The following is a 16,855-nucleotide window of genomic DNA, read 5'->3' on the forward strand; positions in this document are numbered from 1 at the left end:
CCTACATGTGGTCACTCTGCGTGGCTTGGGCTTCTTTAGAATGAAGCTGAGTTCCAAGAGTGTTCCAGGAGTGCACATTCCAGGACAATCAAGTGGAAGACTTTGTCAGACCTGACCTTGATAGTCAAGCGATAGGACTTCTACCGTCTACTGCTGACCCCATCATCATAGGTATATCTACTGCCATGATAGTCACCAACAACTTGGTCTTCACTTTACTTGACTTGTTAATAGCAGTTGACCTAGGTGATCACCTTCTTTCAAAACTCTCCCATCTCTGGCTCCACAGACCCCTGACTTTCCTCTTTCCTCACTAACTGGTCTTAGTTTTTTTTTGAGAGAGAGTCTCACTTTGTCACCCTTGGTAGAGTACTATGGTGTCATAGCTCACAGCCTCAAACTCTTGGGCTCAAGTGATTCTCTTGCCTCAGCCTCCCGAGTAGTGGGACTACTGGTGCCAGCCACAATGCCCGGCTATGTTTTTTTCTTTAGCAATGGGGTCTTACTTTTTTCTCAGGCTGGTCTTGAACCCATGAACTCAGGCAATCCACCTACCTCAGCCTCCCAGAGTGCTGGGATTACAGATGTGAGCCACCGTGCCCAGCCCCGTAAATGCTCTTTAATTTCCTTTTCTTCCCTTAAAGACCTAACTATTGGATTGCCTGAGATTCTAATTTGGGCCTAGACATATAGACTTTTTTTTTTTTTTTGAGACAAAGTCTCCAGCTGTCGCTCTGGGCATTCTGGGTAGAGTACTGTAGTGTCACAGCTCACAGCAACCTCCATCTCTTGGGCCCAAGCGATTCTCTTGTCTCAGCCTCCCAAGTAGCTGGGACTACAAGCACCCACCACAATGCCCAGCTATTTTTTTTTTTTTTTGGTTGTAGTTGTCATTGTTTGATGGGTCCAGGCTGGATTCGAACTTGCCAGCTCTGGTGTATGTGGCTGGTGCCCTAGCCTCTTGAGCTACAGGCACTGAGCCGACATATAGAATTATTTGTTATCTGGGCGGCACCTATGGCTCAAAGGAGTAGGGCGCCGACCCATATGCCAGAGGTGGCGGGTTCAAACCCAGCCCTGGCCATAAACTGCAAAAAAAAAAAAAAAAGAGAATTATTTGTTATCCTTCCCTACTTGATCTTACTCATTCCATGGTCTATATCTACCATCCAAATACTGATTTCCATCAGATTTTTGTTTCTAACCTTGACTTCTTTCTTGGGCTCAGGACCGGAATGTCTATCTGTTTTCTTGTTTCTTCTTCCACTTGGACATCTCGGGGGCATCACAGATTTAATATATCCATTTCCCTACCCTGATGCTTTCCTAGCCTTTTCTATCTCAACAGATGGTACCATCACCCACTCATTGTTCAAACAAAACCCCAAAGGTCATCCTAAATTCCTTCATACTCCCTCTCAGCTACTATTTCCCCCTCACCATCCAAACTACCACCAGTAAGCAAATCTTCTCTGTTTTTTTTTTAAACTGCCCAGGTATGAATATATATTTTTTGATATATTTGATATATAATGTTTAGCAAGCTAAAACATTTATAAAGACAAAAAGTATTACTAGGTTTATAATGTAAAAGAAGTCTGTTACCCCATGCTAAATTCTTACTGCCTAAAGTAACCACTCTAAACTCTTTAATTATTTCTTCTGTTATTTACTTATATATTAAAAATTCTTTTATATATGTGTGTATATATAGGTATTTCTTGATTTTTCATTGTTAGGGATTAGCTATTGACTTTCAACTATGGAAATATGTTTTTTTTGTTTGTTTGTTTGTTTGAGACATAGCCTCAAGCTGTTGCCCTGGGTAGAGTGCCATAGCATCACAGCTTACAGTACAGCAACCTCCAACTCCTGGGCTCCAGCAATTCTCCTGCCTTCGCCTCCCAAGTAGCTGGGACTACAGGCACCTGCCACAATGCCCGGCTTTTTTTTTTTGGTTGCAGCCGTCATTGTTGTTTGGCGGGCCAGCCAGCTCAGGTGTATGTGGCTGGCGCCTTAGCCACTTGAGCCACAGGTACTAGGCTGGAAATACGGTTTTAGCTCTCTTATTTCCTCCCCACCAAATGCAATCCTTTTCCCGACCTCCTATATAGCTTTTACCTTGTTGTTGTTTTTGAAGACAAGGCCTTACTCTGTTGCCTAGGCTGGAGTATAGCTGTAGCCTTGAACTACTGAGCTCAAGTGATGCTCCTAACCTCAGCCTACCAAAGTGTTAGGATTATAGGTATGAACATGCCCAGCCCTCCTATATAACTTTATTGCAGTTGTCTGTTTAAAATCACTATTCATTGGTATGTTAGTTCATTCAGGCTGCTATAGCAAAATACCACAGATTAGGTGGCTTATAAACAATAGCAATTATTTCTCATAGTTCTAGAGGCTGGAAAGTCCAAGATCAAGGTGCTGGTAGTTTCAGTGTCTGTTGAGGGCCCACTTTCTGGTCAGCATCTTCTTGCTGTGTTCTCACTTGGTGGAAAGGGCAAGGGATCTCTGTGGGGTCTCTTTTATAAGGGTGTCAGGCCCATTTGTAAGGGCTCTACTCTCATGAACAAATCACCTCCCAGAGACCCTAGCTCCAAATACTATCACTTTGGGGGTTAGGATTTCAACATAAGAATTTTGAATTTTGGAAGCATTTATACCATAGCAAGTATTTATATTAGTATTAACAAATAAATACCATTCATAGCTAATCCATATAATTATGAATTATGATATAATTCTTTTATTCTTTTTTTTCCCTTTGGAGTTAATATTTGCTATCTTTTTTTGATTATGTTGAGAATTAAATACATTTTTCAAAAATTAAAATAAATTATAGATTTATAGGAAATTTAGAAAACCGTATGGAGGGTCCTGTCAGTACCCTTCAGGTACAGAGGTTACAGAGGTTAGAGGTCCCATGTACCCTTCACCCAGTTTCCCCCAATGGTAGGTAACATTTTATTGATATATACAGTAAAAACCCCATAGTTGACCACCTCTTCTTATTGACCACCTCCTTAAGTTGACCTAATTGTCATAGACCAGACATTCATCACATGGATGTATCAGTACAAGTAGGCCTAATTCCTTATGTTGACCACTTCTGTATGTTGACTGGTTTGTTACAGTCTCTTGGGTGGTCAACTTACAAAGGTTCTACTGTAACTGTAATACATTATCAAAACTGGGAAATTGACATTAGCAAAATCCACAGACCTTATTCAAATGTTACCAGTCCTCTCTTTTAACCATGAATATATCTTAAAGTAACCACTTCTTTTTAACCATTACAACTTTTGTCCAACTGCCATGACCTATTCTAGGTCAACTGCAATATCCTCCGAATTTCATGCTTCTGCTGTTATTCTCTGATGATCTGTTCCCACAGAGCAGCAAGAGGGATCTTCCAAAAACATGATTAGATCACATCCTTGAGTATTTCCCCAACCCTAACCCAATCTCTTCACGACGCCCTCCAAGGCCCTTATTGAATCTAACTGTTGCCTACCTCTTCAGTAACATCTCCAAACACTCCTATGGACCCTTACTGTTCCCTCTGCCCAGGTGAACTTCCTGCCATTCTTCCAGTGGCTGACTTTGTCTTATCTTTCAGGCCTCAGCTGAAAGGACGCTCCCTGATAAACCTAACCAAGGCATCACCCATTATTTTTTTTTTAATCATCTTCTGTGTATAAACGATCCCAGTCTATACTTATGTGATTTCTTTATTGGTTTACTTGCTTAATGTCCATCTCTCCCATACTAGAATATACATTTTATGGGGATAGGAACTTGTCTGTATTAGTCATTGCTCTATTCTCATTACCCTGCACAGGTCCTGGCATAGAGTATGCACTTAACAAATGTTTGAATAAATATCGCCTGGATCAAGGATTCTGATGATGGGCCTGTGTGCTCTGAGAGCTGTTATACCAATGAACAGTTGTGAGTTAACCTAGAGAGGCTCTAAGGCCTGTGCTCAGACTGAGCCCACGGTGACTTCCTTTCCCTTTTCTCAAGTTTTCCAGGATATAGAAGAAATAAAATAAAATTTCTTTTTTTGGTAATGAGCTTATGAAATAGTAAAGCTTCATTTTTGTGCTCTTTCTCTTCCTTTGGGAAGCCTCTTAGCCTATCAAAGAGACCCTTCCCGTAGCACTTTGTTGAGGGATAATTTACATTTAGTGAAATTCACCTATTATAACTGTACAGTTTGATGAGTTTTGACAAAGGTTGACACGTTTGACATGTTTCCCTTGAGGAGTGGGGGACATCTGGGCCTGAGAGCGTCCTAAGGCTGAGCACCCAGGCAAGAAGGCTGTCCCATCTTTGTATTAAAAGCCCTCCCAGGCTCAGCCCCTGTAGCTCAAGCGGCTAAGGCACCAGCCACATACACCAGAGCTGGCGGGTTCAAATCCAGCCTGGGCCTGCCAAACAACAATGACAACTACCACCAAAAAAAAAAAAAAAAAATAGCTGGGCATTGTGGTGGGCACCTATAATCCCAGCTACTTGGGAGGCTGAGGCAAGAGAATCACTTAAGCTCAAGAACTGGAGGTTGCTGTGAGCTGTGACGCCACAGCACTCTCTCCAGGGTGACAGCTTGAGAATCTGTCTCCAAAAAAAAAAAAGGGCGACGCATGTGGCTCAGTGAGTAGGGCGCTGGCCCCATATATTGAGGGTGGTGGGTTCAAACCCGGCCCTGGCCAAACTGGAACAAAAAATAGCTGGGCGTTGTGGCGGGTACCTATAGTCCCAGCTACTTGGGAGGCTGAGGCAAGAGAATCACCTAAGCCCAAGAGCTGGAGGTTGCTGTGAGCTGTGATGCCATAGCACGCTAACAAGGGTGACGAAGTGAGACTCTGTCTCAAAAAAAAAAAAGGCCTCCCAGATTGAGGAGAAGAGAGCTGATGACCTTCAGATCTCACCAGGACTCTGAGGGACTCGAGTTTCAACACGTCCTCACCAGTAACCAAGGATACAATTTATTCTTGACTTGAGGTTTGTTTCTTATACATATAAATCCAGACATGCCTTTCACAGCGTGGAAGTTGCACATTGGAAGAGGAGGTGGACGTAACGCTGAGGAGGCTGAAGGATGATGCGTGTCACAGGTGCCCTGACACTGTGGAGTTCTTGGTTGGCCATTGGAAGACCCCACGCCTCCTCAGGGAGATCCCTTGTGCTTCCCCAGGGAGGCCCCAGATGTCAGATGCAGACAATGTCTGTCTCAGTGGACAATCTGATCCAGAAATGGGGCTGTGGAGAGGGGCTTCTGTTGTTCTTGAGCAAGAATTCATGCCCTCAGATGGCTGAGGGTGACAGAGGGGAGAGGTGAGGACTGTGGGCCCGGGGCGGATGGACTGAGGCCTGGGAGTGTACAGGGATCCATGTCCCCACTGACATCCCACGGCCTTCACAAGACCTGCCTAGAGAGGACCTGCTGGCTGCTGTGCCTGCTGCTGAAAGCCTGTAGCACCCCAACCATATGAGGCTTTTCTGGGTGTTTATCTTCTTCTTCTTTTTTTTTTTAAACAAAAAATTAAAACTCATTATTTTCTTTCAAAAGGACATGCATGAAAATATTAACAATAGCTATCCTCTTTGGGCTTTGAGAATACGGGCGACTTATTTTTTCTATATTCCTATTCCATTTTTTTTTGAGCAAGAATAATAATAATGCAAAAGAAGTAACATTCACATTGTGAAATAAGAGTATGTCTATCATAGAATGCTTTGACTCTGAGGTTCAGTATGGAGTCATCAGTTAACTTCTTATTTTTTCCCAAAGACTCAAAAAATAGACAACTAATATTTATAAAGAAAAATAAAAGATAATTTCAAAAAACAGATCATGCCAAATCTTAAAGACAGCAGAAAAAGAAGAACTACTTCAAAATCATTCTACTTTTTTGGGTAGTTTATCTTCTGAGGCTTGATGGCCTATTTCCCCTTCCCCTTTCCTAAAAGTCTGTGGTCCTCTCGTGGCCTTGGTGGCTTCTTAAGCTAACTCTGCCCCCGCTGGGCCTCAGGTTCTGTCCCCCAAATGTGGCTATGGAGGGCAGCTTCTCCCCAGCACCCTTCTAAGAGTGTGGCCACTAAACTCTTCAGGGGAAGGTTCGCCTTCAGGAGAACGGTGCCAGCATCTGATAAAGACCCCATGGGAGGTGCCACGCAGGTACCAGAGCCTCATGCTGTCCTCTCACTGGAGGCTTTGCACATGGCCTCCCAGCTCCTCCCAGAAAGACTTCCAAGCTTTAACTCCTACTACGGCAAGAATGGGGTTCTGGTGTTTGCTTTCCCTTCCTGCACAGTGGCTCTTCTTACCAACACTCCTTTCCTGGGCACTGCTGAACAGGGGGCCTGTGTCTCTCCTGCTGGCGAGCCCTGTGTTGGCTGTACTGCACTAAAGGGCCGTCAGCCTCCCAGTCTGGAATGTGGGCAGCTTCTCCCTCTGTGGGCTTCACCTGCCCTCTTTGGGAATGGTAGCTACAGGGGCTGCTGGGAAGGCAGTGGGGCTGATGGGAGGCTGCAGGAAGAGTGGGAGCCAGTGGCATAAATTTAGATCTGGGGCCTTTAAGAAAAATGCTCAGAAGAATCATCCTACCCAGTGCTAAATACCAAATGAGTCAGCCTCTGCACAGCTCTCTCTTTCCCCCCCAATTCCCTGGCAAAGCAAAGAAGTCTGGCTAAAGGCTAGCTCACTCGCCAGCAGTAACTGGGAGCTGTAGCCGCCCTGTGATCCAGTCCTAGCCTCCAATCCCAGGTGACCCCTGATGCATGTTCACACTTTAGGGGAGCAGCCAGGGATGGAACTCAGGGTCCCTGCCCTACTCCTTGAAGGGACGGTATTTGTTTTCAGTTTTTCCTTTGGCTGATGCTTTTGGGCTTAAGAAATGATGCCTTGGAGACACAGACATCGCCTGTCTTAGTCCTTTCAGTAGCACAGGACTTCAGGTGGCATTTCCGAGGAACAACCAAAGCTGAGGAGAAAAAACAGACCTTACCCCTCAGCGCCTGGTCGCACAAAGCCACTTGCATGTTCCAGGGCCAGGGGGCTCAGCCCACATGCTGGCAGGTGTCCGTCATTCCAGCCAGGTGAGTCAGCAGATGTGGAATAGTCATTTATCTGGGCAAATGTTTCATGTTAGTTTCATTCTGGAAAAGCCAGCGATGCAGTGGTTTGCCCCCTGGGGTGGGGTCGCCACAGCAGGAGGAAAAAGGAAGCGGTAGTGTCCCCCAGTGTCTGAGGCAGCACTTTGGACCTCCTGTCCATGGAGACACCTGGCTAAGGGGGACAGTCAGGCCTGGGCACTGCCGGGGGAGGGAAGCAGGAATGGACACAAGGACAGATTCCAGAGGCTGTTTTATTGTGCAGTTTTCTTTTTCCTCAATGAGATGCCATAAGCCATGGTGGCACTACACACTGTCACAGGACAGGCAGAGCTGCCGGGTGGGGAGCCAGGGGTTGGGAAAAACCATCGCCCAAGGAGTGTCCTGCTGCTGGGTCTCACGTCATGACTGCCTCGGGGGCCCCCGGAGGTCCCTGAGAAGGCAGGCCTGTGGGGCAGGGGGTAGCTGAGGGGCTCAGGCTGGCTCTGACAGGGAAGAAGAAACTCCCTCGGAAAGTTAGGCCAGACTCTCTGTGGCTCTGGGACTCTACCCCACCTGACTTCTGGAAGCTCTTGGGAGCCTGAGACAGCCTGGGAGGGGGCTGGCCTTCTGTGCAGCCTCTCACTGCTGGTGGGGGCAGTGAGGGACAGCAGGCTCACACTTTCAGCTTCCTTGGGAAGGGAGGAGTGAGGGGCCTCACCTTCTGCCCCCTTCTCCAGCCCCCATTGGTGCAGCTCCTCTGGCTGAATCTGAATCTTCTTTGGGGGGAATCTGAATCTTCTCTGGGGTGTGCTCCGGCCCAAGGACCCCAGGGGGCTTCTGTAGTGGTAAACAGGGCTTTTCACTGTGGCTGAGAATGCTTCTGCAGACGCTCAGCTCTCTTCCTCACCAGATGGACCACAGATGGTGGTGGTGCCCTCATGTCTGTGGTCTTCAGGCGCCAGCACTGCCTACTGGGGGTGATTTCACCGCAGACCATGTCTATGCTAGGCCGGACACACCTACACCTCTCCATCCAGGTCAGCCTCTGGTCCCACTGGGCAAGGATGACCCTCTATCCCACTACACCTTACATGCTTTCACTCTCCACCAGGTCCCCAGCCCTGACTTCCCTTTTCACAAACTCCCAAAGGAAAGGAATAGCTTTGCGCAGTGGCAGTATTGTAGCCAATGAGGTTTATCCGAGGTGCAATTATTGCTAATTCAAAGGAAAGGAAGGATAAACCCTAAATAAATCAGATAGAAGCAGCTCTGGAACAAAGAGTACAAAAAGATAGCCACGGGTGTGCGGAGAGGGTTAGGTGGCAGTGGGAGGTGGGTACTAATGGCATGCAGAAGTGGGACTCCTGATACGAGATGGGGTCCCCATTTCTCCCCGAGGTGTGTGAGGGATGGCGGGGGGTGGTCAGCCGACTCAGAGAAGTAGGATCTCTGCACTGGGATGTGTGACTTCCCATATCCTCCATGGGCCCCAGAAGTCACAGGGAAATGAAATCCGTGGCTTGGAGGAGGGAGAGGGAGAGCAGGAGCAGCAGCAGCCACGAGGTGTTCTGAGCCAGCAGGCTTATGCCCTCACACTTGACCAGTTTGTCTGTGGAGAGAGAATGGGGTGGGGGAGAAAGATGGGAGTGAAGAGGGACAAGGACTCAGGCAGACACGGGGCCAGAGCAATTCCCTTTGGGTGTCTTAGTTGGAACCAGGACCAGCTTGGTCTAAGAGAACCAACCATCTTTCCTGTTTGCAGATTACTGAGCCCTCATCATCTTCAGGAAATCTCACTAAAAATTGTCACAAGGAGACTGTGGGTGAGGAAGGTGGTGTCATCTTTGCTTTCCAGTGGGGAGAAAGAGCACTGGGAAGGCCGAGTGACTTGTCTGCAGTCACACGGAAGCATCTACTATACCACTCTGCCTGGCTGGCTGGCCCAGAGTGCTTCCCCTCATTCACACACAAGACATTGTATCCCCAGGGGACGAGGCAGCAGTTGGGAGAGGGTGAGGAGGTTATGGGGCCGCTCTTTCCTTGGGGCCAGCCTAGTAAGCTGCCTGCTGTCCTCCCAGCCTGGCTCTCCCAGCACTTGGCCTCTTTGGGGTCTTGCCTCACCTCTGAGCACAGAGACGTTCTGGGAGGAGACGGAGGAGGGCTGGCCAGAGACACGGAGTTCGCATGTGTAGGTCCCCTCGTCCTTGGTGGTGAAGGCAGATAAGTAGAGGACCTTGAGGTTGTACTTGCTGGTTAAGTTGGTTCGGGAGCGGTATGTGTGCTCAGGCACCCCCACAGTGCCAAAGAGCACGTGCTTCTTTGTCTCACGGGTCAGGCTGAACTCGTACTGGATGGGCATGCTGGTGGTATTCTCATAGCGGCAGTCCAGACGAAGGCTCTGGTCTGCCAGGCAGGCTGTTAGGCTGGTCACCTTCTGCCCTCGGGATACCTGCAAAACTGGAACCAGGAGTGCCCCTTTGAGTTGGGGGAGATCTACAGAGCAGGGGGCCTCCCACCCACATAGAGGAGAAATGGGCCTGGCCAGCGAGGGCACAGTTCTCTGCTGTGTGAATGCCTTTTCCTATGCCAGCGATCCCAGCCTATCTCCCCACCTGCAGACTTCAGCCTCCCTCCCTAGTCTGCTCCAGCCCTGAGTCCTGTCAATGTGTTTCAAGGACAAGAGATCTTGGGAATTCAACACAGGCTCCTGGTTCCCATTTGGACAATTCAATTCAGTAATGTGGGGCAGCACTTAGCAAATTGTTTCTAGAAACCACCTAGATCAGCTCAGTGGACTAGCTGACTCTGGGATGAAAAAGAGCCCTCTGTTCCTCAGTCACCTTCTCTTTTCTGAGGCCATTAGGGAGAAGCTAGCTTCTCTGAAGGGAAGAAAGCCCGGGTGCCTGGACCCAGCCCCACCTCTTGCCCAGTACCTGTCAACAGGAGAGCGATACCAATGGCTGGGTGCATGGTGCTGAGGTCTCAGTCCTGGACCTGGGGTGGGAATAGGATGGGAATCAGTTAAGAGGTGGGCACACATGCCCACACTTACTGCCCGGGCTGGGGGTGCCAGGAACATGTGGCTTGGTAGACATCTCAGACCCTCACACCATCCACCCTTGTCTCCCCACTTCTTACTAGAATGTGACATTGCCACTGGCTCTCCCCCTTAGGGAAAGTGTGGGAGGAAGAAACACACACCCTATAACGGCCAGTGTCTGTGCTTAGCTATGGAGCACTACTAGCTAGGTGACGTAAGTGACTTTACTACTTTCTCCTCTGCTTACATAGGAATGTAAGAGCCATCGGGGAAGAAACTTCTTATTTAAAATTTTTTTTTAAACTGTGGCAAAATACAAATAACATTTACTACCTTTAACCCTGTAAGTATTACATTCAGCATGTTTAACAGTGCTAAGTGCATTTCCATTGCTTTGCAGCCAATCTCCAGAATTCTTTTTATCTTTCAAAACTAAAACTTTATACCGTTAAAAATATAAAACTTTATACCGTTAAACAAAAACTCCCCATCTGGGGACTTCCTGTTTCTTGTTTGGAAGACAATCCCCAGTGCTCAGAACAGTCCCTGGCATATAAAATGTGCTCAAAAGTACTATGAGTGAATGAATGAGTTTTTCTGAACCCTACATACCCCCAGGGTTATGATGGTGATTAAGAAAAACAACAAACATCTGACGCTGACTGCTCCATAGCAAGTGATGCACAGATGTGGAGGGTGGCTAAGGATGCTCCGGGCTCAGCCTGTACTGGGCACAAGCTAAGGGTGTTCCTGAATGCGGGTGAGAGAAAGTGACAGTGCTCTCCCCTTGCACAGGATGCTTCTAAATGTCATTTCTCTGGAGTTCCTGGGGCTGCTGTTTTCCAGTCGGTTTTCAATAGCGTCCCTGCCTAGCTCTCTGCTTTGTCTTTTTTTTTTTTTATGGCCTCGGCTGGACCAGCATCCTGGTGAGGTGACACAGAGCAAATAGTCTAGTCTGTCGGCAGCACTGCAAGCCTGAGAGAGGCCACACAAGGGGCGTGCGCCTGCGAGTGGGCACAGGGCCCTGCCTTGTTGCACGCGCCTGGATGGGCAGCGCGCCACTGGGCAAGTTCAGGGTCCTCAGCGCTCAACCACTGGGGCGGGTGAGGGTAAGGTCCGGGGGCTGCGGCTACTATCAACGTCCTGTGGGTCCCCAGGGTGGGGTGGAGGAGCTGCTAGTCCGAGCCAGATCCCGAGGCGCGCTGTTGCGGAGGAAAGGAGAGGGGTGGCGTCTGGCTTTGATTCGAGGACGCTGGCCTACGGAGGAGAGGTGCAGGCTTGGGACCTAGGAGGGGAAGGGGGAGCGGCAGCCATTACAAGAAAGGGGGAATAGGTCTGGGGCTCGAGGGGATAGTAGAGCCAAATGCAGGGGTAGAGCGCTGTTGGGAAGGTGTAGTCTGTACTCATTACTCTGCCCTGGGTCTTCACGGTCCAGACCCAGAGAAGCTGTGCTTCTCTGCTCCCTCTCTGCTCCAGCTTCTCCCCGCGAGCCCCACCCTTATCTGTTTCCATATTCCAATCCTCTCCTTTCCCAGCTGAGGTCCCCTTCCCCCTCACACATCATGCTTTCTCAGTTCTCCCCTCCCCCGTCGGCCTGTCTTCCCCGCCCGTGGCACTGCGGTTTCCTTTTCCTCCAGTGGCCCACACCCAGCTTGCCAAGAGGTCACTGGGCAGAGGTTCCCTCCGGTTAGCCATCCTCAGTCCTCTCCCCTCAATATCACCTGCAGTCCCCATCCCCCACCTTTGGGGTTTGGGACCGTCTGGATGGGGAGCAGAACCACAGGAAGTGCTTTGCGCCCTCCCTCCCAGTTCTTCTCCAGCGCCCCGGCCTCAGAAAGCCGTCCCCCAGTAGGCGAAAGCTCGGGAGTGCCTCTCCCCAAAGGCCAGGCGCAGTGGCCCAGCAGGAGGGTCCCACTCCCACCACTGCCTGTGAAGCAGAATCCTCCCAGCTCTGTGCCGCTGCTTCCCACGGCCCTCGGACCGTTTCTGAAGCCTCGGGTTGGGAGGGCTTTCAGGGGTGCCAGATGGCTATCCCTGCGCCCGGGGTCCCGCCTGCTGGGTCCCAGCACCCACCTCGACTCAGGTCCTCCGCTGCTGCAGCCTCCTCCTGGACCCGACGCCACCTCCAGTTGCTGTACCTCGCTTGGTGCCCGCAGTTTTCACCAGGGGTGGAGGAGAGGGGGAGCGGGGAGGGCAGGGGACTCAGCCAATCAGAGGCGGAGCGGGGAGAGGATGGCGGGCGAAGGGAGGAGGCGGTCCCCTGTTAGTGTGGGAGGGTGGGGGGTTGCGGCAGAAAGAGACCTCACCCTGAAGCTGGCAGGGCTGGCCAGAGACTGAAGGATTCAGGAGGATTCGAAAGCGCAGACAGAGATCTGGGTGGAAACGCAACCCACCTGCCCAGCGCGGAAAACCATTGCTCAGCTTTTTACATCTGTAACCCTTTCTTCTTGAGAAGTCTGGGAAACCAAAGTGTGAGGGGTGCAGGCTGGAGGCCGGCAACCAGCTTCCTTGGTAGGGCCCACGCTTCCGCATTTCCTTCCATCAGGGGCCCACCTCCCCCAGAACCTGCATTGAGAGGCCTTGGTGACCTCTCAGTGAGAGACTATTCTAGTCTCTCTGAAAGGAAGCCGACTGGGTGTTTTACGTATTGGAGCAGACCTTCAGAAGCAAGGTTGGCACCGCACCCTCCCTATCCCTGGTCCCCCGCCATGCCCTCCCCCCTTATCTATCGCAGAGCAGCCCTGTGGACACAGCCCTTTGGATGCTTTCTGCTCTGGGGCACTCCTGTCTCCTTCAGCTCCTGGGCTGGCACCTTCCTATCCACACAGCTAGAAAGTTCTGGTTTCATGAGTGCCGCCTTGTTCTTTTGGCCTTCAGACTGGGGAAGGAGTCTTGCCTTTGACCAGGCACTGGGCTGGGCACATTCCATCCACAACCACCTTTACCTCCCATCAACCTCCCCACCTCATCCCCTGGGGAGAAAGCGGGAGAGCTGACCAAGTGACCTAGGCTGTGGAACCCCAGGCTGAGCCACCCCACTCGGGGGTCCCAGCGCAGGAGAGGAGAGAGTGAACTCAGCTCCTGATCCCTGGTGCACCCCTTTTAGTCTGTCAATGTGATGTCACTAGAAGCCCCAGGGTCTTTTGTACAGCCAGTGCTGATGATTTTTATCTCCCCCTCACAACTGGGATGAATTTTTTTAAACCAATGTTTGATTGATTCGCATTCTCCTTGCTTCTTTTTGAATTCTGGTCATAACATTCTGTGGGCTGCCTCCTGGCTGTCTGCCTGCCCATTCTCCTATGGAAGTCAGCCCTGGCACCTTTGCAGTTTACCACACTGCAGTGGCACTGCTGGAAGCCATCCCTGGGCTTGCAAGTGGGAGATGCATTCTCCTCTCCTCTCCCTGATGGGACCTTCTAACTGGAATGAGCGATGCAGATGGTCAGGCCCAAAGGAGCTATTCACTTTAGTAAACCACGGAAGATCCTGCGGCACCTTGTGAAAAATATGGCTGGCTCTGCCCACCCAGGACCGCCTTCATCTAGTACTAGGGCCACTGAGCCTGCACGTTCCACAGCTCCCTGGGGTCTGGGTACTCTAACACACTGATCTGGTTAGAGCACCCCTCTTCACAGGTGTACTAATCTGGCTTCTCACTGTTTGCAGGGTAATTTTCAGGGCTCTCCAGGACCCGGCTGCTGACCTCTGCTACCCCTTCTTCCTGTCTGTTTTACTGTTGCATTCCAGACACGCCATCTTTCTCTCTGTCACCCCACAGCAGTTTGTTTCTTTCTGCTTAACAGCTTCTGATTCTCAGTCCAGGGATCTTTCCTATCAGATCATAATTACTTTAGCTTGGGGCCCGGCCTAATCCTCCCTTCTCTCTCTCTCTTTTTTGCTCTGAACACACACATGCAGGACTAGAGGCCGGAGATGGTTCCTTTTTTTACTTTGTAGGACATGTGGGCACTCAGAGACCTCGTAACTGCAGAAAGTACCTGGGCTTGGGCCAGTCATGGCCCTGGATGTTCCCTTCCCACTCTGTGGCCTGCCTCTGAGTGTCGCTGTGTGGAAGGCCTAGCAGTGCTATTTTGATAAGGTTATGAGGACCTGGCCTAATTTCTGGGTCCCCAAGCACTCATTTTACCTTCAGAGAGCTGAAGAGAGGGGAATGTGGACGGTAGAGGGTGTGGCAATTGTGTGTCTACTAATACAAGGTCTCTGGTTGGATGGAATCAGTGGCTCAGTTGAGATGTCTGGCATCTGGAATGGTGCACAGGGTGGTGAAGGGAGATTTAAAAACTCCCATTTATGTTACTTGTGGATAGGATTGGAGTGCTGAAAGCAGCCAACATTTGGAGAAATCTAGCCAACGCGAGATTTCCTTCCAGCCTGTTGCTACCCTTCTGGTCCCTTAGACATCTCATCTCCCATCACCTCCTACTGCTCTAGCTATAGACACATGGGGATAAAAACTCTCCAAAACAAACACATTGCTTTCAGATGACCTAAAGACTATCAGCCATCCATTCTTCTTATTCTCTGGTTTCATCACATTGTTTTTGTAGAATCATAGGGGTGGCAGAAGCTGCCCCTTTATTTTACAGCTGGGACCTGAGGTCCAAGAAGAATAATGATTTGTCAAGGGTAAGACAAATATTTTGGAGCGTGGCCAGGATGAAGTGGAACTTAGGTCTCCTGACCCCATATACAATGCTCCCCAGTGCTCCCAGGGTGGATCCTTAGACCACTTTTCCTGGTCCATGGTGAAATAAGATAAACAAGGATGAAGTTGGATACTCTGAACAGAGCTGTCAGGTTGCCACCTTGTTTTGATTTCCTATTCTTCACACTATTGATGAAGGAGAGATTTGTACTGTTATGGAAATAGCTGAGCATGTGATGCCCCACATGGGACAGATGAGATCTAGAGCAGTTCATGAGTCACATGTACTGATAGCCCAGAGGAAGATGCTACATGCCATGAACTGCTTATGGGAGCTGCATAAGAAACAGGGAACAACCAGGAGCTGAGGGAGGCAGGCTTCCTAGGATCAAAATGATGGGAAGTCAGCTTGGTGCCCGTAGTACAGTGGTTACGGTGCCAGCCACATACGCTGAGGCTGGTGGGTTCAAACACAGCCAGGGCTAAAACAACAGTGACAACTGCAACAAAAAATAGCTGAGTGTTGTGGTGAGCACCTGTAGTCCCAGCTACTTGGGAGGCTGAGGCAAGAGAATCGCTTAAGCCCAAGAGCTTGGGGTTGCTGTGAACTGTGATGCCATGGCACTCTACCCAGGGCAACGTAGTGAGACTCTGCCTCAAAAAAGATGGGAAGTCACCTGTTTCCTACAAGAGGGTGTGATCGGCTGTTTGAATAGTTTTAGATAAGCAGAAACTGCCTGGTCCCATGCTAGAGAGGGTTGTGCGGCTGGGGGAACTTATTAGCAGAGTGGGGAGGGAAATTGTAGTTAGACCATTTGAAGTCCTTCTGGTTTTGTCAGATATCAAAGCAGCATGTAATAATCAGCCCTAATTTTTGGCAAATTGAGACCACATACCTGCTTTTCCTGTACTTTCATTCTAATCTTGTACCTTTCTACTTTTTTGAAGGGATGACAGTGGATGGTATGTGTATATATGTGTAGACACCTGGGCTCTACACTCAAAACTATTTAATGTCCTACCTGCCCCCCACCCCCCCAAAAAAGGATCGGCAATTTTGTGTTAATTCTCAACCTTTTTGAAAGTATGACTAAGTCTGTGAAATTCATCTTAGGACCATTGCATCTCCTAATCTCTATTTGAGGTCAGCTTCCTAAGTGAGGTCATCTCCCTGAAGAATTGCATGTTTGGTTGGAGAATATGACAAATAAAAACTCCAGATTATCTCTAAGAATATGGAGCAAAGGTTGAGAGGAGAAAGTACCAATCAAAGTATAATTTAATCGTCAACAGTTATTTATTTTTTATTTATTTATTTTTATTGTTAGATCATAGCTGTGTACGTTTGTGCAATCAAGGGGCACAATGTGCTGGTTTCATATACAATCTGAAATATTCTCATCCAACTGTTCAACGTAGCCTTCATGGCATTTTCTTAGTTATTGTATGTAGACATTTGTATTCTGCATTTAGTAGGTTTCGCCTGTACCCATTCTAAGATGCACTGTAGGTGTGGCCCGACTCATTACCCTCCCTCCACCCTAACCTCCTCCCTCCCTTCCCCTCCCTTGGCCCTTTCCCCATATTCTTGTGCTGTAGTTGGGTTTTAGCCTTCATATGAAAGCTATAAATTAGCTTCATAGTAGGGCTGAGTACATTGGATACTTTTTCTTGCATTCCTGAGATACTTTGCTAAGAAGAATATGTTCCAGCTTCATCCATTAAACATGAAAGAGGTAAAGTCTCCATCTTTCTTTAAGGCTGCATAATATTCCATGGTATACATGTACCACAATTTGCTAGTCCATTCGTGGGTTGATGGGCACTTGGGCTTCTTCCATGACTTAGCAATTATGAATTGGGCTGCAATAAACATTCTAGTACAGATGTCTTTGTTATGTTGTGATTTTTGGTCTTCTGGGTATAAACCTAGTAAAGGAATTATAGGATCGAATGGCAGGTCTATTTTTAGGTCTCTAAGTATTCTCCAAACATCCTTCCAGGAGGAACGTATTAGTGTGCATTCCCACCAGCAGTGTAGAAGT

General features: G+C 48.9%; 1 protein-coding gene and 1 pseudogene across 1 annotated transcript; one reads left to right on the forward strand and one right to left on the reverse strand.

The window, feature by feature from the left end:
• The first annotated feature begins 8,260 nt into the window (after positions 1-8,260).
• Positions 8,261-8,328, forward strand: LOC128589291 (uncharacterized; annotated as a pseudogene).
• A 41-nt stretch (positions 8,329-8,369) lies between these two features.
• On the reverse strand, positions 8,370-12,366 carry THY1 (Thy-1 cell surface antigen). Its single transcript, XM_053595258.1, has 4 exons — positions 12,215-12,366; positions 10,035-10,095; positions 9,223-9,558; positions 8,370-8,710 (listed from the first exon to the last, which is right to left on the reverse strand). The coding sequence occupies exons 2-4, from the start codon at positions 10,069-10,071 to the stop codon at positions 8,598-8,600; spliced, it is 486 nt and encodes a 161-aa protein (XP_053451233.1). The 5' UTR covers positions 10,072-10,095; positions 12,215-12,366; the 3' UTR covers positions 8,370-8,597.
• Between the last annotated feature and the right edge of the window lie 4,489 nt (positions 12,367-16,855).

Source organism: Nycticebus coucang, chromosome 6 (assembly GCF_027406575.1).
Source record: "Nycticebus coucang isolate mNycCou1 chromosome 6, mNycCou1.pri, whole genome shotgun sequence".
Taxonomy (NCBI): Eukaryota; Metazoa; Chordata; class Mammalia; order Primates; family Lorisidae; genus Nycticebus; species Nycticebus coucang.

What these genes read in the sequence shown, in the direction of transcription:
- THY1 (XM_053595258.1), bottom strand. Translation starts at nt 10,071, where the DNA reads ATGCACCCAGCCATTGGTATCGCTCTCCTGTTGACAG. An exon ending in TATCGCTCTCCTGTTGACAG is followed by an intron (nt 9,559 to 10,034) that starts GTACTGGGCAAG and finishes TCCTGGTTCCAG; the next exon opens with TTTTGCAGGTATCCCGAGGG. An exon ending in GAACGTCTCTGTGCTCAGAG is followed by an intron (nt 8,711 to 9,222) that starts GTGAGGCAAGAC and finishes CTCTCTCCACAG; the next exon opens with ACAAACTGGTCAAGTGTGAG.